Raw genomic sequence first — 27176 nt, 5'->3', positions numbered from 1 at the left:
TCTGTCTCCCCAGCCCTTGGATTACAAACAGGGCTGTGTCCTGCTCTTTTAATGTGGGCTCTAGGGGTCCAACTCAAGTCCTCACACTTGCCTGGCAAGCATTATTGCTATGTCCTGACCCCCAGGCCTATGTCATGGTTTTGTGTCAACATAATGAAACACCTAAGTTAATTAACTGAGAAAAAAATTATTTTGGTTCATAGTTTTAACAGTTCTGATCCAGGATCAGGGACCCTATTGTTTTGGGCTTCTATGAGGTTGCTAATGAGGTAGCACATTGTGGTAGGGGCATGTACTGGATTTACAAGTGTGGGCCACCATGCCCAGCTTCTTAACTTCCTTTAGGCTTAAAGGCTATGTCTCAGTTAATTTTCTGTTGCTGTGAGGAAACCATGACCAAGGCAACTTACAGAAGAAAGACTTTCTTTGAGCTTATAGTTGCAGAGGGTTAGAATCCATTACTATCATGGCAGGGAGCATGGCAGCAAGCAGCAAGGTGCTAGAACAGTAGCTGAGAACTCACATCCTTATCTGCAAGTATGAGGCAAAGAGAGCTAACTGGGAAATGTTGTGGGCTTGTGAAACCTCAAAGTCTGCCTCCAGTGACACATCTCCTCCAACAAGGCCACACCTTATTGGAATTTTCCCAGGGGCCTGTCCTGAGAAGATTCCTCCCAGAGTCCTGGGGAAGACACTGTGTCCCGGTGTGGGGTTATCTGTGGGAAAAGAATCTATGTACACTAGTGTCTTACATCCGTTTACTTTATTTCCTGTAACAAACTTCTGTCTACACAGCTGCAGTTCCATCCTGACATTCAGTTCCTCTCTGTCCCTTCTTTTTCTGTTCTCTCATAGTTTTAGTAAGCTCCTATGCTTTTGATCTCATCTTTGTCTTCAGTTTCTCCATCCATGCTCATTTCTTCTCTTCCTACTCTCTTGACCTTTCCCAATCCTTATTCTCTACAAAAGATATGCCTTGTTCCTTTCTCTCCGGCCATGTGACTCTGCCCTACCATCTGCAGAAACTCTGCCTTGTTCTCTTCTCTGGCTACTTGACTGTGACCAGGAATTCTGCCTCCCCTTCACTTGCACCTGGATATGCAAAGAGCCCTATTGTCTTGAGTCACTTGCTCTGCAGTGCTACTAGGCCTGAAGGAAAGGGATGGTCTGAGCTTCATTTGCACAAGAAACAAAGCTATGCATCTACAGTCCCCCTGTCTCCTAGGCTTTATAGGAGTGTTACCTAGTGGATCAGCAGTAGGTCTGAGAAGCTTATTCTGTTTGCCATATGGCCTAGTAGTATATGAGCACACAAGAATTTCATAGCAGAAGACAGCTGATACATATTAAAAGCTGAATAACACCAAATATTCCCTGACAAATGGCTTCCCTCTAGAAATATTCCTCAATCCTTCTAGGTTTAGCTTTAGTATATACAACTGAATCTCTATAATATTTTTTTGTGGCCCGCATCAACACCTAATCCTTCCCAAACAGTTCCACCAATTGGGAAACACGAATTCAAATATATGAGCCTATAGGGGCCATTATTCAAACCACTGCTGGCTGAATGAACATTTAAGAGTCCATAGTCCATTTTGCTATCCACATGACTAGGAGAGTTGAAAGTAGCCAAAAGATGCCATCACTGTAAAGCTTGAAAGTAGACAGGTTCAGTATTTAATGAAACTGTGGGGTGTCTATGGAGCTGTTGAGACTTATCATGAAACTGATAGGAATTTCTGATAATGGAATATTGGAACTGGCTGGAATGCCAGTGTGGCATAATTCTGTAGGAAAGTACCAGAAAATGAAGTGTGTATATGGTCTCTATGTTTTGAAAATGTAAAAAAAAGTGGACCGTGTGTGTGTGTGTGTGTGTGTGTGTGTGTGTGTGTGTGTGTATGTGTGTTTGTGTGTATGTGTGTTTGTGTGTGTGTGTGTGTGTGTGTATGCACACCCACACATATTTTTATGTTTTCTTTTTTTTTTTTTTTTTTTTTTTTTTTTTTTTTTTTTTTTTTTTGGTTTTTTTCGAGACAGGGTTTCTCTGTGTAGCTTTGCGCCTTTCCTGGATCTCACTTGGTAGCCTAGGCTGGCCTCGAACTCACAGAGATCCACCTGGCTCTGCCTCCCGAGTGCTGGGATTAAAGGCGTGCGCCACCAACGCCCGGCAACAAGTTTTTTTTGTTTTTGTTTTTTGTTTTTTGTTTTTTGTTTGTTTGTTTGTTTGTTTTGGTTTTGGTTTTGGTTTTCAAGACAGGGTTTCTCTGTGTAGCTTTGCGGCTTTCCTGGATCTCGCTCTGTAGACCAGGCTGGCCTCGAACTTACAAAGATCCGCCTGCCTCTGCCTCCCGAGTGCTGGGATTAAAGGAGTGCGCCACCACCGCCTGGCCGTATTTTTATGTTTTCTAGGTAAGGCTGATGGTGATGGTGTGTGTGTTTGTGTGTATGCTAAGAATCAAGGCCAGGGGCTCTTTCATGCTTATGAGCTGTAGTCAGAACCAGTGTTTTTTCTTAATGTGCTGTGAGGGGAATTAGACCCCATATGGCTAGGAGGTGTATTGCATGTGTGCCTTTCCTTCCAGTTGAATAGCTACACTGTTAGTCTTGTTGTTACAGCTGGACACTTGGCCATGCACATCAGTTTGTAGCTCACGGTGGTGAAGCAAGTGTACATTGACTATGTCAGAACTCCAGCAATTCACTCACAGGAGCAGGACATCTAGCCTTTTCCTTAAACTCCTGAATAGGGACATCTGGGTTGTTATCCAGCCTCATCATTATTAAGTGGTTAGCCTGAGCCTTCTTTTAAATTCTCTGTTCCTCAGTTTCCTGAACATTAGAATGAGGCTGATGATGATAACTATTTTGGAAGAATTTTGGTGATTAAATATACACAGGTTAAGTTCTTGTTATCAACTGCACAGAATACAGAGCTGGCAGTCATTGTCATACTCCTGTTCTCCTGGAGACAGTGCTTTCCTATGTCTAGTTATGTTCACATTCCTTTCCCAGGGCAAGAGTTATAGGTGCACCCTGGATGTCAGCCACCCTGCAAAGGAAGTGGCTCAAAGTGCACACTCCCAACTCTCTTCATATGCTGTTCCACCAGCTTAGACAATGAAAAATTTTTGTTTGTTGTTATTTGAGGCAGGATCTCACTTAGTAGCCCTGGCTGGTTTAGAACTCACTCTGTAAAGCAGGCTGGCTTTGAACTTACAGAGATACACCTGCCTCTACCTCCTGAGTGCTGGGATTAAAGAAATTTGCCACCATGTACTGTTAGACTGCTTTTTGATGAAAATATGTTCATATAAAACAATTGCTTTGCTATTCTGTTGATTTCCTCTTTTGTTTGGGGGTTTTGTTATTTTATTTTATTTTTTTTATGTTGAGAATGAGGGATTGGAAATCTATGCTGCTTCTGAGTAAACATTGGCCCTTGATGGAGGCCAAGGAACCTGGCTTGACTGTGCTTGAGGCCTCCTGTCAGTCAGCAAAGATGTCTGGGTGTAAAAGTAAGCGGAAAGAAGGAGATTTCCCATGGCTGAGTGGAGGCTCTGAGATGGCACAGCAGTTCCCAAAGCTAATCTTCCCAGGGTGAGCACTGCATGATTGGAGGGAGCAGTGGTGTGTGCACAGGGTGGGGTGAGAGCTTGTCTTATCTTGCCCCTTGCTAGATTCTTAAGATAGAGATATGTTCAGAGACAGCTGAAAAAGATGGACAAGGTTCTCTGCTGCTCAGGAACAGACTGCTGAGATGAAAAGCAGAACAGAGGAGAGAGGGAAAGGTGTGTTTCTGGAAGCTTCCATCCATTCAACTAGGCCCTGCTGTGTGTGTGTGTGTGTCTGTGTGTGTGTATATATGTGCATGTCAGTCTGTGTGTGTGTAAAAGCAGGCTGCCTGGGAGTGCTCCTCTGGGTCCTTGAAGTGGTGTTGTTTTGGAATGTTGTCACTTGGCATGTTCTTGCCTGCTTTTTAGGCCTGTGCAGGTTGACATTTCTCAGGTGTCCATGTCACAGCTGTCCTTACTTGGAAGAAGGCTTTCCTTCTTGGAGGGAAAGATGTCTTTGAGGCTCTGTGAAGGCCCTGGGGCCTCGCTGCTGGTGGCTAGAAACCTATCTCTGCCTCACTAACTTACCAGTAGGGAAAGGAGCTGCCTTGGAGTGACAGGGCTCTGGGAACCTGGGAGGTTGCGAAGGTGGCCCTGCAGTGGGGGTGAACTGTGACCTCTCATACCATCTGTTGTCTACTTGACCTTCCTCTGGCTTTGCTGGATAGTAACCCTCTGAGGTTGTTAATTCTGTGTCTTCCTCTACCATCAGAGGTGCTCAAAATTTGTTGATGGATCAATCTCTTTCTTTTTTAAGATTGTTCCCTGTGATGAATAATTGTCTACTGTTTACTTACCTTCAAGTTTTTTCTTTTTGAGTCAGTAAATATTTTAGTAAATAAGTGATTGACAGTCCATATTTGGTCGATTTGGGCCCAGTTCGGTGTAGATTGATTGTCCTTCGGTATATACACATGTTAACTAATATACACTGCAGAGAGGTATTTTTGTAATATTTTAGCAAACTGCAATTAAATTTAAATTGCATGTAAATTATAGATCCAGTCATCTAAAAAGTATTTTTTAATTGTAACAAGCAATGGTGTTATTCTAATTTCATTTTAAGATGATATATATTGGCTAGAAAAAAAACTATATAGGAGTGAAAAGCAGGAGGTCCTGATTAGATGTGTATCGATGTAGTTAAATTTTTATTTGATTATATTGAGTGAGTTTGAAGAACTTTATGATGAAAAAATTCCCCGAAGAATTGAATGTAATCTGTGTTTAAAAATAAAGGTCTTAAAAATTGATTTTTCCTTCAAGAGCTGAATATATGAACCATGCTTTGATTCTGATTTATGACCATCAAAACTAAGTTGTAGATTCAATAGATATTTTATAATTTGTCCTCCTGTTAAACTGTGCTGTATCCACTTAGAAAATCAAGTACAAGAGGAAGGTTCACTGACTGCTAGAAACGTGCTGCCTGCCTGTGTGCTCTCTGCAGCTGGCCTTGATCACGTGATGTCCAGTGTCTGGCCTCCCTTTTGTTCCCATCTTGCATCTCTCCTTTATTCTGCCTCTTTCCAGGGAAATCTCTTTTCCTTCTTTGGTATTGTCTTGAAGAGAAAAGGGCTCCATCCAGGCCCACGGGAGCTGACCTACAGGGTTGTCCGTTGCTTCTCTTTTCTTTTGCTTGATTTGCTGAGGTACCTATCAATGTTACATCAGATGGTGTTCTATTGAAAGCCCTGCAAAACATCCAGTGGAGAAGCATACATGACTGTATCTACCCCAAGGTCAGATGTGAAGTTCTGTGTCTGCTTTCATCCTAGTAGCAGTAAGAGAAATGGGACCATCTTGAGAGTTAAGTATGTCTGTCTTTGGCAGATGAAACCAACTGTCCCTTTTAATATATGTTTAAGTCATGCAAAATATATGTATTTTTATCATATCAATTTAATTACATAATACTATGGCTTTTCATCAGAACAAGCTTATGTGCAACTTATAAAATATATTCCGGTAGCTGTTGAGAAGAGCAGTTGCTGGACTGCCAGGTGTATTATTTTGGGATTGATTATGCATTGCAACAGTTGTAAATTCTTTAAAATGTGGTATTTAGGAGTCATTTTTATAGACTGATCAACTTCCCTTTTAGCATATTTGAATGTCTCTCTGAAATGACTGTATTCAGGTTCACCCCCAGAAACGTAGCAGTTCAGGCATAAGAGAAACTCCAGCGAAGGGATGATGGATTTTGGGAAGATTCATGCTCTGTTCTTTTTAGTGTTGGAATCTTTCTTTTTTTCCTCAGCGTTTCCAGCCTTTCTTTAGGTTAAATTTGTTTCATTTGAGAATTGGTTTAGGAAATACCTAGCCATAGTCATGCAAGTGCATTTTAAAATGTTTACAATTGCCTATTTCCCAGCATTAAACACAAAACCACCCTTAATTCAAATGCATTTTGTTCCTGTGCACAACTATTAATGTTTCGAAGCTACTTCGAATACCAAATGTTCTGGATTAGGGTCCACATAATAATGGAGCATGCTTGTTTTGGTTCTTCACAGAGCTTTGTTGTAAGAGCTTAAAATAAGACTGCAGCTGATTTGTGTGACGCACGATAACTGTTTATTTAATGTAAGTGCACCCTGGATCTCTCCTCTCTGATCAGCCTGAGGAATTTGCATGCTGCATAGCAGCCATCTTCTTTTATACTTTATTAAATATCTGTCAATTATAAATATCAAGGTTTTACATTAATGTCAAGATAGTACATCAAAAATTCATGGAATATGTGACTTTTTCCAAGGGTATTTAATACTTAATGCATTTGTGTCATTTTTCTTTTCAGAGATATTGACAGGTTTTATTAAGTGTTTGTTAGGGAGATTTCATTTTTATCAAGGGACTATAAAGAGAAGCTGCATGCTAAATCAATTTTAAAAGCCAGAATATCATTCATTTTTCCATCTTCAAACACTTATAATCCATAGATTTTATTTAAATTTCTTCTTGGTTTATTTTTGTTTTATGTGAGTGATAGTTCATGACAGAACTTTAATAAGGATCAACTATGCTGACTGTAGTGGTTTTTAATTTCCTTAAGCATCACTACCAGACCCATGCAATATGGTAAATTCTTCAAAATGTCATACTTACATATTTAGCAATATTGCTCCTTTTTATTGAGGCCAAACAAACAATTTTAGATATTAATCTTCCCCAAACATAGTGATTATTTTGTACTAGGCACAATATTGCTGTTTCTCAAGGAGGATGCCTCCTTTGGATAGAAAAGGGAGTTGAGTGAGTGCTTTAGAGGGTCACCTACCAGGCTTTGCATTCAGATTCTAGAATTATTTTATTTTTCACTGTTTCTTTTTTTTTTTTTTTTTTTTTTTTTTTTTTTTTTTTTTTTTGGTAGAGGTAGAGTTTCATATATAGTCCAGGTTGGCCTCTGTTTCCCAAGTAATTGGGACGACAGGGATGTACCACCAACCCTGGCTTTAGAAAGTGAGCCTGGCGCTCCCTGTCTGATCACAGCAGTGCCGGTTGTTTATTTCCTCAAACCTCAAGTATTCATTATGCTCAAGAACGAAAAACCGTTGATTACATATGATTTGAAAGAAAACCTACGTCTAGTTTCAGAAGCTGTTTACTAGGGTGTGGGGTGGAGCAGTGAGTGAGTCATTAGGGATCCAGGTGGTTCCTGTTGGGCCCCTGCCTTGGAGGCCTGGTGGTTCTTGTGTTCATTTGAGGATACTCTGTACCCCATCTCACATGGATCTTTATCTGGGAAACTAGAGCCACTAAAATCAATTGGCCACCAAGAGTGAGGTTCCTCTTTCAACTGGCTGGAGGATCTTTAAAATGCTGGGAAAGCTGTCAGGGTGAAGATAGGCTTGTGGTAGTTTACTCCCAGAAGGGAGCCGAGGATTCTTGCCATGTACTAGGAGGTTGAATATTTTCATGGGACAACATTTTAAAAGCTTTCAGTTCACTTCAGATTAATTTTAGACAACAGTGAAAGTGATTTATTAAAAAAAACCTTCAATCTAGGTATTAGATGAAAATTTTTTGGAATCAACATTTGTCTTTGTTCATTTTTTTCAAAATAAGGGAAGCTATTTTCAACATTAAATATTAAACATTAAATTAAAAAATCATAGTTGAATTATTTTTATATTGAATACCCAAAGATCCTTGAGGAGTACTGTATAAACATGATTAGATGATTAGGTATGGGTTTTGTTTTTGATTTTGGTTTTTTAGAAACATGATTTTATTCAAATGACCTGAAACCCCTGTGGGCTACCACAGTGTTGCTGTAGTGTTGCTGGTAGGGATTGCACGCACTCTTCCATGCCGCCAATAGATGGCGCTGGCGTCACAGTAGTGAGAGCCCTGCAGAGGAGGGAGCCACTGGCCACCTCAGTGCCATATTTTGCTTCACTCTAACTGTTAGGTTCGTGTGTCAGTGCAGACTGGCTTTTATACTAGAATCTTGTGTGCTAACATACCCTGGTTTTTGAGAACAACTATTTCTAATGGCTTCTGAAAATATTATATAACCACAGAGAAAAAGAACAGTCAACTTCTATCTGAAAGTGTACTTACACATTTTTATTGAGGTTTTATTTGTACTGATTTCTATTAGGACTGTTAGGTCATGTGGGATATATGTAAACTGTTAGAAGGAGCATGTTAGCACTAACCGTCCACCTCTTGGCCCTGGAGTGGTCATTCATGTTCCTGAGGAATCCAAGCCTGTCTGAAGATACTCAACTGTTGGTAGAGTCTTCAAGTCCTTTGGAAAACTGAAAATTGTCATCTTTTTTCCTACTTAATATCAGACTTTTGAGGAGGAGAGTGTTAAAATTTGAGTATTAAGAGATTTCACAAAGGAATTTACCAACTTCAAAAAGGCTGTAGTAAATGCCATAGTTGAAGTGAATTAAAATATTTTTTTAAAAATAACATGTCCCCATCTTTTAGACTTTGCAGAGTTCTCAGTAATACTGTGAAATTTCATTTTATTACAAGAGAAAGGAAAATTTATCAATAAGATCTATTTTCTTTACTATTTTGAAGTTTTTCTGTTAATTCTTACTAGGTTAGTTTTGGGAGTAGAGGGGGTTTTATGCTGATTTGTATGTTTAAAGGAAAACCTGGGCTCTGTCTTGGCTAAATTTTATGATTAAGAGGAAGACATACATAGCCCATGCCCTCAGAGCACAGCAAACACTTACTTGTCTCTGGAACAGACGTGCCCTATTACTGACCTTCCCAGGGTCAGCATTTCCTGAGTCAGACTGGAAATGCCATGTGATAGACTGTTTTGTGTGTTGTCTTAAAGTCTCATTTGATTCCACATTGATAGTACAGATCTTCATTGTGTCTCGTTTTATTTGTGTTGAGTTCTAGCTGTAGCACAGGCAGCTCTCGCATTCTTGATTCTCCACCTTAGCCTCTCAAGTGCTGGTGTTTACAGGTGTGGACTGCTACACCTGACTCAATGTGCATCTTAAAGGTGGTTTTTACATTTGACTTTTCTTCCAAAGAGGGAAGAAGCAGGCACCTGGGAGCTAACACCCAATTGGCCGCCTTTTGTAATATATAATTTGCCTAAGATTGTGCACTGAGCACAAGCTTTTGTTTTCTAATTGATTTACGGTTTGAGCCACTTTTACCTCATCCCCTACTGCCCTACACACGGTGCCAGCAAGCACATTACAGAGAGCGGTGATGAATTACAGTGCAATTGTGGTGCCAGTACCTGGAGTCGGAGTTTGTGCCACACAGAGCCACATCAACAGGCGGAAGGATCGGCTCCGGCAGAATCTTGTCTCTAGCTCAGAAGCCACCATTTGTTCATCTGAGCACTGCTGCAGTCTGTCTGTCCGACTGTAATTGAAAGTAAAGATTAAACCACGCTGCTACAGCTTCTAATTTCTTAATTGAGACAAAGTTTTAAGTGCTCAAAGGTCTAAAGAGGAGGGACTTGTGAAGAAGGAATTTGAAACTACAAGATTTTCTCCTGTGTATGACATTTTGGATATTTTATTAAATGTTCTTTTGTCTAGAAAAAGAATAATTTAAAATAATGCTGGTCTGTTTTACCTTTATCTTACTTGTACGATTCACTTCATTCTCATGAGACTTGGCTTGATTTCCTATGTTTGATCCACATTTACTGTGTAAATAATTCATTTGCACTTAAGTCGATTGTCATCAAGTGATATAAGTTAGAGAGTGTGAAAGAAACTCCAGCACACTATAGGGCCTATAAATGTTGCTTTTTGTGACATACAAAGAGATTAAAATCTAGTCATAGGGCGTGAGACCCCAAGATAGACAAGCCCTCACTCCTGGCTTTGCAGGCTCTGGCGTTCCAGAGCTGGTGCTCATAGCAGTGGGTGTGTCTGCTTTGTGAAGGCAGTCCACCTTAAACTGTTTTGTGTGGTGTCTGTGGGTTCCGGATCGAAGTATGAAGGAGCAGATTTATGGCGGCCGCTGGGCACAACAAATTAAGTTGACAGTGATGTATGAGGGCACAATAGCACGCTGATCCCTCAGTCACGCTGCTGGACGCCTCCTGCTTCCTTTGGCTCTTGTTAGGGTCTGTTAGCAGCTAAATAATGAGATTCTGTTGACTGATTTCTGTTTTCCCTTTTTCTCTTCTCACCTCTGCTTCCTAAAACCACTCGTTCCCAGACCCATCCTCATGCCAACAAACTGCCCTTGAAGGATTCTTTCACTTACGAGGACTACAGGTTGGTGTAAGGGGCACTGTGTTGAGGGTGGTTTCTGAGAAATGCAGGATCTGGAGGTGAGGGAAGCTAATCAGCCAGCAACCTGCTGCGACCATGACTGTGCCTTGCTGAAATAGGGCGGTCCCAGAAGCCACAGTGAGCAGCTTTGAGAAGCACTAGCATTTTGACAGCCACTTAGAAACTGCTGTGACCCTGTAATGCTAGTAGCTTGGTGGAAGTAGCCACAGGGCGTTTGAACTTAACATTAGTGTTAAGTATTGCTAAAGGAGTTTTCTCTCTTTTTGAATAGATCATGTTAGTGGGAAGTGGGGATTCTTTTTGCACAAAAAGTTAATGCACTACACAATGTAATAAAAGTGTCATGTCCTACATCTCATACACACCTTAGAGAGGAGAGACAGTATCCACTTGACAGTGAGGCTTAAAACATGGTAGAGTCAGCATTTGGGTGAGAAGGGGAGCTGCCTATGGGGACCTTTCATCACCTTGCTGCTAAGGGCTGAGACCTCTGCTGCTTCTGCTTCCTTGTAGCACTCTTCCTTGCATAGACTTCATTTCCTGCCCCTCCTTCCCTCAATCCTGGATTTAGTTCTAAATGGTACACAAAAGACTGAAAACTGTGAACCATTCCATAACCCCAACTATCTGGTTGCGTGCATTCTCGTGCAGGTGACTTTAGTTGGCTCACTCTTAATTCTCTTACTTTCTTTCTGTTACAGGTGGGCAGTCTCTTCAGTTATGACGAGACAAAACCAAATTCCCACAGAGGACGGCTCCCGGGTGACCTTGGCCCTGATTCCTTTATGGGACATGTGCAATCACACCAACGGCCTGGTAAAGATCTCCTGGGGTTGAGTCTAGAGAGGCCGCTGAGCTTCTGGGTGGATGTTCTACTCAGCTGCCTGTTTCCCCTTGCCAGCTCCCACCAGGCGGAAAAGCAGAAGCAAACCCTGCTGCTTCCTGCCTTCCTCTAGTGCAGCTGGGTGTCCTCTTCACACTGAAAACTGAAGAGGCCAGGCTTAGGCCTTGGAGAAGCAGCAGCAGCTGCACTTGTGTGCTCCGAGGCACAGCCCTAGCTCACTCTCTTGTCTTACTGGACCATGGACTGAACGGACGCACCACTCTGCTATTTTAGTCCCTTACAAGTATGGGTTTATTGAAGGAGACTTCGTCTTTTGGGCTTTCTCTCTTATGGCCCTTTCTTTTTGTTCTCTGCTGACTCCCCTTGCCCCCCTCTGTTCCTCACCCTCTGATTGACCTGCTTTGTTCAGGAGCCCATGTGTGGGGAGGTTTGTGTGCTAGGTTCTGGGCACGTGTGCAGGGCTGCAAGAGCGAAGACAGGACGCATCTTCCTGTGCTGATTCTGTGGAGGAGGGGGCAGGTCCTGCTCCTCTGCGTCCTTGGGTTCTAGGCAGTGTGAGGCTGAAGCTTTCCCTGTGCTGAGGACTTCCTGGTCCTTACAGGTGGGGGGTGACAAAACCCAGATCATTCTGAAGTCCTCAACACTGCTAGTCTGCAGGGTGAGTTGGGTTTGATTCCTGCTTCTCAGTGCCAGCTTGCTTTGTTATTATTAGCCATATTATAAATAGATTAGAGAAATGCTGAAAATGATTATTTCACATCTATACAGCGGCCAGAGCACATGCGCTCTGCACCAAGCACTCAAGACAGACTGTCCTGCTAATTCTGGTAGTCTTTCAAATCTTAATATTTAAATTGTAGCAAGGAAGAAGAATTACACTTTTATAATTACATTTTTGTCTTAATTTAGATATGCTTAATTTAATTAGCAGGACTAAGAAATAGCATGTTTTACAGTTTTCATTAATGAATATAATTTTACATTCTTTGTCCTTTTTTTTCTCCTTTAGAGATATTTTTAAATGGATGATAAGCTTGGAATTAAGCAAAATTTTAAGTAGCTTTAAGTATCTGACCTTTGTATTTTCTTTCTCCCTCTTTATATGGACTGGATCACTGTTTCCCCAAACTCTGTTGATCATTAAAGTTTATTTTCACTTCCAATGTTAAAAAATCAAAAAGAATTACCCAACACAGAGGTTTTTGGTAAAGGAAGCCATTCTTCCCCCAGGTCCCAGTCTCCTCTGGTTTACTAGCTACACAGAAGGGCTACAGCTCAGGGCTCCGCTCTCTGTCCTTTGACATGTTGTAGGTGCGCTGACTTGGGCGCTGGTGTTCTTTCCCTGTCAGCATGATAAAGCTGTGCACTCTTGAGAACAGAGGGCTCTTGGCATCTCTTCTCTAATGGACTGTGTGGTTGTGACTGACCGTGGCACTCTGCTGACCCTCGGGAGGTTTGTTCCTTGCCCCACACACCTAACTCAACACCTTGGTTGATTTGTTTCCTTTGTCATAAGGTTTCATGGGACATTGAGTGCGGCTGGATTTAGGGAATGGGGTTTTCAAACTGTAAAACTGTGTATCATCTGTGACCAGTTAGCTGCTCTTTAAAGTGAAAAGCTTAAATTCAAGCTTGTGTTCCCCTGTATTTGTACTGATTCTCCTTGTATTGTTAGGACGCCAGCCTCACAGGGGAAAGAAAGGTGTACTGACCAGTGCTGTCTGCTTGGAACACGTCCCGAACCCTAGGGAAGGCAGGAACAGTGCTGCCTAGGATTTTGGAGAATGCGAGCGAAGGAAGTCCTTTGCCACCTGGAGAAGCAGGTTTTAAGAGGCCACAAGGCCCAGCCCTAAGTTATAGAAAATAAGTCCTATGTGGGGATGGAGGCCAAAAGTCAAGGTTGCAGGGCTTCCTCTAGTGTTTTCCACCTTTTATTTTTGAGACAAGGTCTCCCACATTAAGCCTGGGACTTGCTGCCTTAGCTAGGCTGTCTAGGAAGTTGCCTGACCCCCCACCCACTGTGGTGATGTTAAAGTGGCACACCACTCTGCTTGGGCTCATTTGTTTAAGTTAATGTGGATGCTAGAGATCTGATCCAGTTTCTTATGCTTGCACAGCAAGTGTTTGAACTACTGAGCCGTTTCCTTCATCTTGGAAATGCGTATCTGTAAATCTTGCCTGATCTGTCTAAAATGAACAGAATTGACAGAATTCCTTTCTTGAAGCCGTTCTCTTTACCTGAGAAGGATTCTGCTAAGTGGTGTTTGCAGGGCATGGTGTGTGTGAGTGTACATATATGACTGTCGGTCAGTGTGGTAAAAATCTTTCAGGGCCCTTCTGTTTAGCTGTTGAAGATGTTTAGATTCCAAACTTAGAGCAGAAGCCCAGTTTTCATAACCATGTACAGGTCTCATCTGTACTACCTCTGGCTTCTTGCTGTTCCCTAACACCATTACAACCCACCTCAGAACCTTCGTGCTTGCTGCTGCTCCTGCCCAGAACATTCTTCAGATGCTAATGAGACTCAAAGTTATTGTCAAGTGAGGCCACCCTGAGTATTCTTTGTAAGCTACACATCACCTTTGTCACATAAGCCCCCTTCTTGTCCTCTGTGCATTCCCTGCATTGCTCATGCACTACGGTCCCATCTTTTTTTTTTTTTTTTTTTTTTTTTTAAACAAAGTCTTTTGTAGCCTGAACTAGTCTTGAACTTGCTGTGTGGCCATGACCTTGTGCTCCTTTGTCTGAGGGAATCACAGGTGCTCTATGGCCGCCTCCACCCATTTTTTGGGGGATCCATTAAGGCAGGGTTTTTTGTTTTTGTTTTTGTTTTTGTTTTTTTCTTTTTTCATTTCTTCATCTTTTGGAGGGGAGGTCTGTCATATTCTAGTATTTGGTTCTTTGAACTCACCAGCATACACACTCTGGCCTAGGACAAAACAGCAGGACACACGGACACAGCTGTGATCTGTTTGAATTTTTCACTGTCTTTTCCAAGTTGAATCAACAAGTATGCATTACTTCATTCTTTCTTCATAAACAATGCAAGTAATAGATACACAGTAGGGGGAAATTGAGGAAAGATTGAACTGGTCATGTCCTCAGTATGCTTAAGTGAGTAATCGTGTCACAGTCCTCCTCCTTTGATGCTACATAGGTGAGTCTTTGATTCTCCAGGATGAGTGAACGGGACCAAAAGGAACCAGACAAGTTTACCCAGTCTAGGAGGTTGGCAGTGTTCAGGGATGGGGCATCAAAATTCACTGTTTACCACACTGGGGGCCTTGTCCCTCCCCTGCCTTGTCCCTCAAGGCAGTCTTTTCAAAGGCAGTATCAGGCATTAGGGACTATCCATCAAGCACTGGGGACTCTGATTTGAAGAACACTCCTGGTCTCCTGGAGGACTGAGGAGGCAAGTATGTAATACATGTGGTGGCAGCTGGAGAGGGGAGATGAAGGGAGGTGAAATGGGGAAGGTGCCCCAGAGAGAAGACAGGTTTCACAGTCTCAAAGCAGAGCAGGAGTTAAAGGCATCTTCTCGCAAGAGGGAACAGTACAGTGGCCTACATGGTAGAGAACACTGTGTTCTGAGGCCTCCTGGGAACTTGGCATTGTTCAGTGTCACTATGTGGTCAGCAGAAGAACTATGGTACAGGAGCTTGTACTAGTCAGAAGGGCTTTGCAGATGCTGATAAAGCAAGGGTAAGAGCTGTAGTCACCAGGGGAAACTGAATAAAAGATTCAAAAGGTGATTAAGAGTTCCTGGGCAGTTAAGAGTGCAAGACAGGTGTACCTGGAAGAGACTTTTCTGTACTGTCTGTACCCTATGGGCTTAGAAACGCTCACATTTGTATCTCTTAGCGGAAAGAGAGGAAATAATAACTTTTTACTTTGCCTTTGCTTACCTGAAAGTCTTGGGTGACTTTGTAATTACAGAGGAAAATGTGTCTGTAATGTAGAAGCAGCCCCCTTTCTTGTCCTCTTCATTCTTAGCAGGTGAAAGTGTCCAGGGCCTTATGCAGTGCTCCACCACTGAACTAGACTGCCCCCACATTGATGTCTCACTACAAGTTATATAAAAGTAACACTTCTAAGTAAATACACATACCCCAGAGCACCTCCCCTCCCTACTCTGTGTGTGAGCCTGTGACTTTTGTCATCTGTGGAGACCTTTCTCAGGGCTCAGAGGCAGCGGTTTTATAGTAATGTGTTTGGTGGAGGCCTAGAAGTGGTGCACAGTGGTCCAGACCTACAGTCTCTAGAGTGTCCATGGAAGTGAGACATCCTCACCAGCTCTTTGCTGGGCCCCTGAAAGTCTCTGCTGCCTTGGTGCGGTGGGGAGGGGCTTGGACCTGCCTAGGCTCAGTGTGCCGGGCTCTGCTGACTCCCCATGGAGACCTTGATTTGGGGGTGTGGGGTGGCTTGGGAGGGAGGGCTGGGGGGTGGGAGGAGAGAGGAGATGGGATCTGTGGATGGTATGTAGAATGAGTAGAAAATTTCTTAATAAAGAACAATGAAAAAAAAGAAAGTCTCTGCTGTCCCTGTAAGCACCTCTAGACCCCTTTGTTCTGAGGGGTGCTTTCCTTCTCACCCTGTCTTTCTCTCCTGCCTAGATCACGACTGGCTATAACCTGGAAGATGACCGCTGTGAGTGTGTGGCCCTGCAGGACTTTCAAGCTGGAGATCAGGTGGGTTTCAGCATTCTGTCACTAGCTGTGAGCCAACCTGTGGACACGGAATGGTGGCTTTGGTCATCTTAAGAGGTATTGGGTGAGAAACCCTGTCTCAAAAAACTAAAAAAAAAAAAAAAAAAAAAAGGTATTGGGCATAGGGAGGAGCTGGGACACTCATCTTAGGATTGTTTTCTGACCAAATCTTGAGACGGAAGGATGCTTTGAGTTACGCTGTGTTCACAAGGAAAACAGTGCAGCTCCCTCTACACTTGCACCACTATATGTGACACTGTTAGCCCAAATAGATATTCTTTTACAATACTGAAGCAAATGTTTGGTTTCATAAGCTGCATTCCTTTATAAAGAGGTGGGACTTAGGTAGCTAAAACCTCATGTACTTTTCACTGTGATATGTACATTTTCTCATCTAATAATTTGGACGGAGGCACAGGTAAGTTTCCCAATAATTTTGAAATATGCATCTATAAATCTCTGCATTTATCATTTGCACAAACCAGCACACAATGGAAAACCAATATAGGAACAGACACTGCCTCCTACTTAATCTGCTCTTGAGAAAAGTTCAGACCCCTCTGTTCGTGTGAACTTGCATGGGCTGTGGAAGTGGGTTTCTGACAGGAGTAAATTTAAATGCCTCTTCTAGAATGTCCCTTTGTTTCAGAAGGAAAGGAAGACATGGCGCATTCTAAAGAACAGTTTAAGAGGGGGCTGGCTGGGGTTGGATGAGAGGCTCAGCAGTCCTGGGTCAGCATCTCCATGTGCTCCCTCTCCACTGCCTAGTAGTAGACATATGTTTGGCTTGCCTCTCCTTAGATAGTTTGGGAAGTTAGAAGGGTTACACATTTTCACGTTCCACACATCATGCTCTATGAAATGGATGTGTGGTGAAAAGTCTGTTTACTGATGGAAAATAGCATTGCTATATAGAACTAAGCCTTTGCTCTGCTCTGTGAAGAATACACACTAAGTTTGTTTTATGTCCTATTTTTTTTTCTTTACTGCATTTACTCAGATTTACATTTTTTATGGCACTCGGTCAAATGCAGAGTTTGTGATCCACAGTGGTTTTTTCTTTGACAATAATTCACACGACAGAGTGAAAATAAAGCTTGGAGTGAGTAAAAGTGACAGGCTCTACGCCATGAAGGCCGAGGTCTTGGCTCGTGCCGGCATCCCAACGTAAGTAGAAAAAACCATGAGTTGGCTCTTCCTGTGGTCCGTGCAGTATTTCCATTGCATAGTGTTTAATTGGTGTGTTAATAAAACTTCTCCACAGTACTGTGTCTTAATCCCTTTATCCCCATTACACAGCAAATTTAGACCTTGGAGCTGTGTGGTGATTTACCAGCGCTTCCAGATAGACATAATTGTGTCGCTAGCAGCGTTCACAGCCAGTTCCGGGGAATATGGCCTGCAGTCCTCGTTAAGTTAAATAAGTGCTCTGGTATCATTAATGTCTTTCACCTTGAAAAGGCTAATGACCTGGATCAATTTGTTTTATTTAATTCTTTGCCACCATTAGTTTCTGTAATGAAGTCATGATCCTCAGTGATTCCACGAATTTCTGGCTAGATTCTTTAAAATTTTCTTGCATTTGAGGTGTGAAATGGTAAAGAAGATGAGAATTATGATTTATTAGTCCTCCAGGGAGTAGAGGAACCATTCTTAATGAAAATGGATTATCTGGACTTTTTTTATTGAACTTGTCAATATTTGATTAATGATAAAGTGTGAACTCAACATGAATTATTGTTAATGTGTCTTAAGGAACTGTGGGTGTGTTTAATTCTCTCACCATGAGCATGTGGCCTGAGAGGCAGCAGGCATGCTGGGAGGGGTGGCCAGTGCCTGGCAGGGCCTCCCCACCCACCAGCTTCATGCTTTCCAAATGCATGACTTCGTTTAGTGGGGCTCAGCTCGGCTCTCCTTGAGGACCACTGCTGTGTGTGGACCTGTGCACCTTCCTCTGGAAGAGCTGTGGGGCTGACCTCAGATTCTGGTTTTTTCAGATCCAGTGTTTTTGCATTGCATTTTACTGAGCCACCCATCTCTGCCCAGCTTCTGGCTTTTCTCCGAGTATTCTGCATGACTGAAGGTAAAAATCATTTCAGATGAAAAAAAGATTTTTTTCTTATTAAATTGTGAAAATGTAAAACATTGTGTGTGTGTGGGGGGGTCAGATTAGAGATAAAAATCTTGAAATGGGAAGAACTTTTTGGTAGAGGGAAGTTGGCAATATTGGAGAAAGAACTAATCTGTTGTGCACAGGGATGGCAGAGTCCAGATATCCTGAGAGAGTCAAGAATTCTGCAGACAGCAGCTGTATTAGACAGTGTTCCTGGACACAGCTAGCTGCTTATTTCAGACCCAGGAAGGATTCAACCCATGGACTGCTCACCCATTTTCATAGTGCCTTAGAACAAGTCACCAGAGCTCGCTGTGCTTTTGTTCTCCATCCTAGACTGCTCCGTTTGTAAGGGATGGGGCCTGCTGTCTTAAGCTACCTGTGCAGAATGGCTGGACTAGACAATAAGTGAGTGACTGACTGAACAGAGAAGTGGTTTTCTAGAACAAAGCTGCCTGAGCATTAGGGAAAGTGCATGCGGCTAGAGCAGTCCATTGTGGCCACAGAGAAGTGGCTGTTCCTTACTGTCTTGCCTCCATCTCTTGTGGGTTCAGGGCTGACAGGGAGCTGGATGTGCAAGAACTTGGTCCTAGAATACAGGTAGGCAATATAGATGCTTTTGCAGACCCAGAGCGAGACAGGGTAACTGTCCCTGGAGAGCAGACACCTTCCAGAGATTCACCACCACTCACGCAGGAGCTTTTGTGAGCACAAGCTAGGATGAGCTGTGGGGTTTTCTTCCGTATTTAGCAAGAGAGCGGGAGACGCTGATCATGGCAGCCCCTGCAGCTTGTGCAGTGCCTCATGCTCAACATGGTGCTTCCTGTATTTTCATCTCCTCTGCCTTGTGAGCTCTTTCCTGTGGCATTGATGCAGTCTCCAGTTCAAAGAGTCCATATGGGAGCTTAGGCAAGGGCTTGACTTGAACAACCTTGACTCAGAACCAACTGCATTACTTCCCGAGTCCACACACCAGGCATCCCCATGTCCCTGCTAACGTGTAGGTAATAGAATTCAAGGAGCAGTTCTTGCTGGAGGCAGTGTCTTTGCATGTGGGGAAGGAGGGGAGAAAGGTAGAGCAGTGTGATACTTACTCTCTAGAGTGTCCTCAGGATGGCCAGACTCAGGCCACTTTGGGAAGGAGAGTGACTTGGGAACCTCGGAGGAAGGGATGCCTGGTTTGGTCTAGGGTCAGGCCAGCAGCTGTTTGTATGTTTTGTCCCTGTCACGTGAGCTGCGTCTAGCTCTCTGCACATCTGCTGGAGAGGAAGAGTAGCCTCTGCCTCCCACTGCAGTGAGCTCGGGCTAGGAAGAGTGACAGCAGTGCCTTAGCTAGCACTGGGAGTTCTGGGAAGAGTTTCTGCTTCTAAGGAAGCGGGTTTGTCTCTTTTCTTTTTAAATCTTCATCTCTAAACAAAGGTTATAAACTGACGAGTGAAGTATCTAAAACCCTGAATTTTACCATAGAACTGGATAGTCTTTTTTTTTAAGCATCAGATAACACGCATTTTTTTAAAAATCATTTTATGTCTATTGCTGTTCTTTAGTTTCTTTTCAGTCATCAGAAGACAATTTGTCATGTCAAGACAATTGATGTATTCTTTGAATTACTCCAACTAATACTAATAAAAGTTTGGTTTGCTGGCAGCTCAGCTCCTCAATTTGAATTGTAAATAGTGACAGCTGTAGGGCATTTTGCTCTGAAAGAGATACTGTCTCGCAGTTACATAAGAAGCATGGGTGTGTTTGTTGAACTGAATAGGATGGGCAGGAGATAAACTGCTCAGAGCCGTTGCTAAATTCTTTCTTCTTACATATATTTTTGAAGTTGGTTGAGAGGTTGTGTTTATGTGTAATTTAAATTCCTGATAAGTGAGAGAGAGGCTCATTTTTCCTTGACTAAGATTTCTGTAGTCCATGTATTTGTTCCTTCCTGTCTTTGGCCTATTTGTTACAAGATGGGGCACATAATTCCCAATTGGAGGGTCCCAGGGTGATAGTGACTCTCCTCAGTGTCTTTAAGACATTTTTCTTTTCATCTTAATTTATTTATGTATATGGATTGTTTGCATGTATGACAATGTATCGTGTGTGTGCAGTGCCCACAAAGGCTAGAAGGCAGTATTGAATACCCTGGGACTGTTGTTATAAATGGTTGTAGGCTGCCATGTGGGTGCTATGACTTGAACCTGGGACCACTGGAAGGGCAGCCAGTGCTCTTAACCCTGACCCACTCCTTCAGCTCCATCTCAGTGTCTTTTTGACCCAGTTGGCAGGACTGAGGTCGTCGCTTAGGGTCTAGAAAGAACAGTTCTACGATAGTGAGGGATGTGGCCGTACAATGTCTTCCGAAAGAGTGAACCCATCCGAAGGCCTTCAGTGTCCCTCTTGAGAGAGTGGTGGGTGGGGCACGTTTGTAGCCGAGTCTATACACTGCTTTCAGGGAGGCCTCGTTTACCTCCTGGCCTGGAGCTCAGCTTGGTTCTGCTTGGAGAGTCTGAAAGAGGCTGGAATATGCTGGTGCTGTGGGAGAGCAAGAGGGTGGCCTGTTCAAGTGAGGGCTAAGCTGATGCTTCCTGACTGGCTGCTGTGTGTCTTTCTTGTAGAGGAATTGAAAGAGCACTTGCTAGGGGACAGTGCCATTGACAGGATCTTCACTCTGGGGAACTCCGAGTTTCCTGTCAGCTGGGACAATGAGATCAAACTTTGGACATTTCTGGAAGATAGAGCCTCACTTCTTTTAAAAACATATAAAACGACAATTGAGGTAATTAGATCAATGAATGAAGATCATGTTTTGTTGTATTTCTAGTCCTTAATGTATTCTGATTCTTTGCAAAATGTATATTTGACATTCTTTATTCGGTATCAGTGTTTTTCTGTTTATCATGTTTATACTTAATAGCATTGCTGATTTGTTGACAAATTTTACAAATTTAGTACTTTTTTTGGTTTTTCGAGACAGAGTTTCTCTGTGTAGCCCTGGATGTCCTGGAACTCACTCTGTAGACCAGGCTGGCTTTGAACTCAGAAATCTGCTTGCCTCTGCCTACTGTGTGCTGGGATGGCATGTGCCACCATTGTCTGGCTCAAACTTAGTACTTTTAAAAACTGCTTTTAATTCATATGATGCCACAGACATGAATTTGTATTTAGCTTAAAGAACTTTATTACCCTCCTACCCCCACCCCTCTCTCACCTTCTCTTTTTCTTTCTTTGATCCATCATGGTACATTACTGGGGATTGAACCTAGGGCCTTGCATGTCAACAAAAACCCCCAGTACTTCTCTACTTTCAAGGCAGAGCCTCACGAAGACTGGCCCTGAACTGTGTAGCCCACCCAGTCCTAAATGTTGAACCATCCTGTCTCAGCCTCCTGACTAGCTAGGATGATAGGCTGTGTACCAGGCCTGCCTAGAAGGCTCATTTTTCTCTTAGTCTTTAATTCATGTCCTTCACCTTGGGCCCAACATGAAGGCTCCAGTCAAGGTGATTAAAGTGAGTAACGCCCTCCATTTTGTGTTGGCTCCATTTGACTTGGCCTTTGTTTTGAGAGATACAGCTTACTATCTAAGAGTCGCAAGTCAAATTAGTTTTGATGGGTACATCCAGTTACCACTGATCTGAATAGCTTCTAGCACCCTTAACCCCCTCAGGCTGACCTACTGCCCTTGGCAGCTTGGCTGATTATAGTTCTTGTCATTAATTTGGTGTTACCCCTCTCCCCCAGGAAGATAAGATCGTCTTGAAAAACCCTGACCTGTCTGTCCGTGCCACAATGGCCATCAAATTGCGCTTGGGTGAAAAGGAAATTTTGGAAAAAGCAGTGAAGAGTGCAGCCATGAACCGGGAGTACTACCGAAAACACATGGAGGAGAGGGCTCCGCTGCCCAGATATGAGGAGAGTGACCTGGGACTCTTGGAGGGCGGTGTGGGGGACTCGAGGCTCCCTCTGGTCCTGAGAAAGCTGGAGGAGGAGGCAGGTGTGCAGGAGTCTCTGGGCCTCACGGAGACTGTCAGCAGCAAAGCCAAGGCTCCTGAGAACGGGCTCGTCAATGGGGAAAGCGTGATCCCTAATGGGACCAAAGAGTCTTCAGGCAGCATGGGCGAAGACGCAAAGGAGCGGCTCTGAGACGCACTGGTTGGGAATCCAGTCAGCAGAAGTTGTGGACAGCCCACTACGTCGCCGTGTTCCTTGTTAACATTTTTCTTTTCGCAGAGAGGAAATATGTTTTTGCTGCTTTATATAAAAGTGATTTTTAAGTTATTTTAAAGATCTAGCTTCCCTTTTTGATTAAGATTGCCATCTTGCTTCTGGGCTGAGCTAGTCAACAGCGACAGAGGGAGGATGAGGAGGAGGTGCCTTTGGGAGACTGTGCAGACCAGTTGTAGACACTTGAGTCTCTTCCTGGGGAAGAGTTGAGGTCCTCCATCAGCTGTGCTCTGCAGGCCTGCCATCCTTACTCCAGAATGAAAGCTGGCTCTGCCTCCTGCTGAGGAGCCAAGGTCGGACTCTAGGTGTTCAGCAGACCGTGGGGATGAGGCACAGTGGAAAGAGAGCCAAGGGAGGTCTGGGAAAATCTTTTGTTTTTCCTCCTTAAAAATAATATCCCCAGTACCAAAAGACAAGGTAAGGTGGCAGCCTGATTTTTAATGGCTTAAAATGTTGATGATGATCTTAATTATATAAATACACACATATATCTAGTGATTTCTAAGGATTTGTTTTCATTTTGTGTTCTGTTTTGCTGTATTAAAAACTTGTCCTTTTCCTGAAATCAAAGTAGGACTTGTGTCCTCTTCCTTAATTTTAAATGCTGACTCTGATTTCAGAGGTGCACTGACTTCTTCCCGTGATGGCAGTGGACTCTCGCAGACACAGCCGCCACAGCTTCATGTAGTGGATTCAGGATGAGGTGGCTCCCTGGCTTTTCCAGTTTTCACAGGCTAGAGATTTTCAAAGCTACCCTTTTGAGTAAAACCCCTTATTAAAAGACAGACATGACTGGTGTTTTTGTTTGTTTGTTTGTTCCTTTCTTTGGAAGTAGGCAGGCCCTTTGAGTCAAGCTTTTATGCAGACCGTCATGCCACATATTCTCTGACCACTTGTGGACTTTTGCCATGCCACGGCTGTGTTCATCCCAGACACAGAGACTTGATGGGAGCATGCCTGGACGCCCAGAGGCCTGCGGCAGCCTGTCCCTTCTTAAGCTGCCGGTGGGGTCCCAGGCCACAGAAAGAAGAGAGAGAAGAGAAGGTTGGCTTTCAGGGGATGTGGAGGGTGGGGCAGTGTCCCTCTGGAGGAGTGGATGGGATCTGTCACCAAAAGCATCTAGTTTTCAGGTTACTGATTCATGTCCAGTTTTCCTTGACCATGCATTTTTACGTCATCAGTGACTTCTGAGCTGACAAAGATAGCTCCTTTTGAAAACTACCGTGAAAATGGTCCACTGTGGTTTGATAAGAGCTGTAGAGATACAGGTGGTAGTGTAGCATCCGTGTTCCTGCTCCCAGGAGACATGGATACGATTTGCTTGGCTCTCTGCTCTGGGTTCAGGTGGGCAGTACACTGGGCAGGACCTTAGATCTCAGCTGGACAGGCTCACCTGCTGCACTGGTTGCTAGTACAGGCTTGTGTGACGCAGGGCCCATCTGTCACTACCTGCTGCTGTTGTGAGAAGACGTCATGCCAAGTCTCTTGTCAGCCTTATACTGGGGACACTTTACTGTCCACGGGGAGTTTGCATACTGATCTCTGTGTCCTTGCATCTTCTAGTGAATGCTGCTGAAACAGGAAGTTGTGTATTAATTTGCTTGTAGATAGTGTTTTACTAGACTAAAAGCTTTCAGGCCTCATGCTAAAAATGTCTTGTGCATACTCGTGTACAGTCCTGGGGGAAAAGAGCATTGTAGCGCGGGGTAGATTGTAAACTGTTTTCTGGGGAAGAGAGAAAGGATTCCAGCCCCAGTCCCAGAACACCTTTGACAGACATGGTGACACCCATTCCTGGGGCCCCACAGTCTGTTCTGCCCATCACTTCTCCATCACAAAGTCTGTGAGCCGTTGGACCACCAAGTGACTGCGAGTGTGATGTCCGAAGACAGAGTGGCTATAGAGCAGCGCTGCTTTCCAGAGGCAGAGGCTTCCCTCCAGGGACTCTTGAGGGGAGCACAGCTAGTTTCCTGCCTGTTCACAGGCAGAGTGCTACTGCATGGGACCCCAGAAGCCACAGTGTCCCCATTCAGAAATGGAGGGTATTGAAGAACCAACCCTCATTGCCATATGTCATGAAAATGGATCTTCCTCTCACATCATGTTGAAGTTTTCTTTCTCCCTAGAGCTGTTGCACAAGAGGCTGCGAGGACAGTCTTAGAAGTGCTGCCACCACCACATGGCCTGTAAGAGCATGAGGTTCACTGGCCTAAAAAACACCTACTTTCCCCTACACACTGCCAATCGATTGTTTTCTCCCAGTAGTTTCTAAACAGGTTCACTAAGGTGCACTTCATGTTTTAAAGAGAGATGGGTCAATATGTTAATAATATCTCCAGGCTCCCATTATATATAGTGTTGCTGAATTAAATACTTACTTAAAATGAGAAAACTGGGCTGGGGATGTGGCTCAGTAGGCAGAGTGCTTGCCTAGTGTGCACAAAACCCTGGGTCCAATCCTTTGCACTGCATAATGGGGTATGGTGGCACACATCTGTAATCCCAGCACTGAGAGGGTAGAGAAAGGAAGATCTCTGGCCTGCATAAGACTCTGTCTCCAATTAAAAATAAATAAAAATGCCAGGGGCGCTGGTGAGGTGACCAGGTGGATAGTATTTGTTGTAAAGTATATGGATCTGAATTTGGATCACTAGAACCAATGTGAAAAGGTGGATATAAAGGTGTGTCTTGAGATCTGCTTAAAATCTCCACAAAGCACCCAGAGGACACCCCAGAGTAGCTGCCTCTCTAATGACCTTACTCCCCATGAAATGTCAGCGTTCTTTCTGCCCTTGAACCCTCTCCACCTTGCACTCATGCAAAGTCCCTTCTCCAGGGTGGCATTAAACAAACTGTTACTACAGTGTCAGTGACTGCTAGGACCTTTCCGACTGTCTGCATTTGAGTCTGTTAGCAGGGCCATAGCCTAGGAAGTCAGGTGGACCTGATAAATCCTGACACACTGCCTTTACCACTGCCTGGGCCCCAGAACAAGTGTACTGATGCCCAGGGTGGGATTATAGTTTTCTCTCCCTCCTTTCCTCCTCTCCCCTTTTTCCTCCTCCCCCCCTCTTTTTTTTTTTTTTTCAAAAAGGTTTTGTTCAGGCCATGATCCTCCTGCCTCAGCCTCCTTATTGCTAAGATTACAGGCATGCACCTACTCCTTGGTAAGAGGCTTGGAATTCTTGACTACAGAGTGGAATAGACATGGGAGGTTGTTGGGAGAATGCCAGGGATGTAGTAAGATTCAGTAGCCAGCTCCCTGGGCTCTTGAAGGAATCATGGCATAGGCTGAAGACACTAATCACATCCCTGGGAAAGGGCAGGGCTCTCTGGTGGGGGGAGAATTCCCTGGGATTCTAACACATGGCCTTAGCTCAGGAGGCTGCTGTCATGTCCCCCATGTACATTGAAAACGTTATTTTATACATATTAATGTCACTGTGAACTCAGTTTTCACATCTTACAGATAGCTCAAAATAAGCTCCAAATGTTGATGGAAATGACAGCTGACTCAAGTCACAGCAAGAGATGGCAGTCAGAGCCGCATGCACCTCAGTTGTACAGTTCTGGAAATAATACCACAGCTGGGACCAGAGCATCCTGTCGAGCAAGTCCTAAAAGGCAAATGATGGAAACTTCCTGTTACCCCCCTCCCCCAGTCATGAAGTTTGTTCCTTTCTAGTCATTGGTATTTGTTGCAATAACCAGTGTTGGGCGTGTGTTATCCACTGATTTCAGTGCTGATACCAGGAAGACAATTAAAGCCAGGGATTTGGTCCTAACACTTCTTGGACTTTCAAAGGACTGGAACTGGTGTCTTTAAAAGATTCTTTCAGGAAAAAACAAAAAACAAACAAACAAAAAAAAAACAGAAATGGGACTTTATTTCCTGGTCTGCTCTTGGATCTAATTGATGCCGCTGCCGTCTTTCCCTCCTCCTCCTCTTCCTTTCCTCTTCCTCCTCCTCCTCCTCCTTCTCTCTCTCTCTCTCTCTCTCTCTCTCTCTCTCTCTCTCTCTCTCTCTCTCTCTCTCTCTCTCTCTCTCTGTCTCTCTATTGCACACACGCACACACTTTAAGCCAGATGTGAAGCAGAACCCTGCAGCTGTTGCCCCTGCTAGCAGAGGTGGGTGGAGCTTCACCGAAAGGCCACCGTGTGTTGTTTGTGCAGGACTGGGCTCCAAGGGGAAGGAGCGTGGGGTCCAGCCTGGGCCCGTGAGTCTCCACAGGTGTTGGGTGCTGTGGGAGCCGGTGACTCAAATACTAACAGCATTGGCAATTAGCATGGAACAGCATGCTCTCTGCAGAAGTCACCTAAGTCAAGTTCTCAATTTCCCAAAGCCAGGAAACTTGAGTTCTCCATGATTGCTTTATGGCAGACAACAGGATTCCTCCTTTGGGGACTCCATGCCTTTAACCTGAAGTTGGCAAGGGTGGAGGCACTCGGATTCTGGGGGCCAAGGAGTAACAAGGGGCAACATTCCAAAGAAAACATTCATCCTGCTACAAGTTAGACATTGGAGGACACAACCCCCAGGGGTTTCTCCCTCAGCATCCCAGTGGGCATCTGGTGGCTCTCAGGACCTGCCACTCACAGGTGTTAGAGCCGGTAGTCAAGGCATTGCCTCACAGGTGGCAAGTATAGGCCCCGTCACTGCGGGCCGATGGAAAGATGACCATTTGTGTATATAGTCTCATTCCAGGCTTTTTTTCATACACTTTAGTCAGTGACATTGATATCATCCTGCAGTCACCAGGGTGTCTGATATGTGCTGGGCCAATGTGACCTTCTCGTAACCAGGGAAGATGATAGAAAAGGATGCCCCCCCCCCCCATCCATCCCCAGGCTAGAGATAGTCCACCTGCACTAGGTTTTAAGGGCCATTCCAGTCCTCAGTCACTAATGGGAAACTTGCCAGACCGCACTCATGTCTCTGTGT

The 27176-nt window shown here is 44.0% G+C and overlaps 1 protein-coding gene across 1 annotated transcript in view; it reads left to right on the top strand.

The window, feature by feature from the left end:
* Setd3 (SET domain containing 3, actin N3(tau)-histidine methyltransferase) overlaps positions 1-23026 on the top strand; it is a 71481-nt gene extending 48455 nt beyond the window's left edge. Inside the window, exons 7-13 of the mRNA XM_076551345.1 lie at positions 10281-10339; positions 11059-11173; positions 15815-15889; positions 16908-17074; positions 17905-17990; positions 20627-20787; positions 21752-23026. Coding sequence (XP_076407460.1) covers positions 10281-10339; positions 11059-11173; positions 15815-15889; positions 16908-17074; positions 17905-17990; positions 20627-20787; positions 21752-22153 — 1065 coding nt within the window. The 3' untranslated portion in view covers positions 22154-23026. The remainder of the gene's footprint in view (positions 1-10280; positions 10340-11058; positions 11174-15814; positions 15890-16907; positions 17075-17904; positions 17991-20626; positions 20788-21751) is intronic.
* Positions 23027-27176: the final 4150 nt, after the last annotated feature.

The sequence above is a fragment of the Peromyscus maniculatus genome, chromosome 14 (assembly GCF_049852395.1).
Source record: "Peromyscus maniculatus bairdii isolate BWxNUB_F1_BW_parent chromosome 14, HU_Pman_BW_mat_3.1, whole genome shotgun sequence".
In the NCBI taxonomy this organism is placed as follows: Eukaryota; Metazoa; Chordata; class Mammalia; order Rodentia; family Cricetidae; genus Peromyscus; species Peromyscus maniculatus.
Note: the sequence above shows the minus strand (reverse complement) of the source record. Positions and strands in the feature narration are given on the sequence as shown.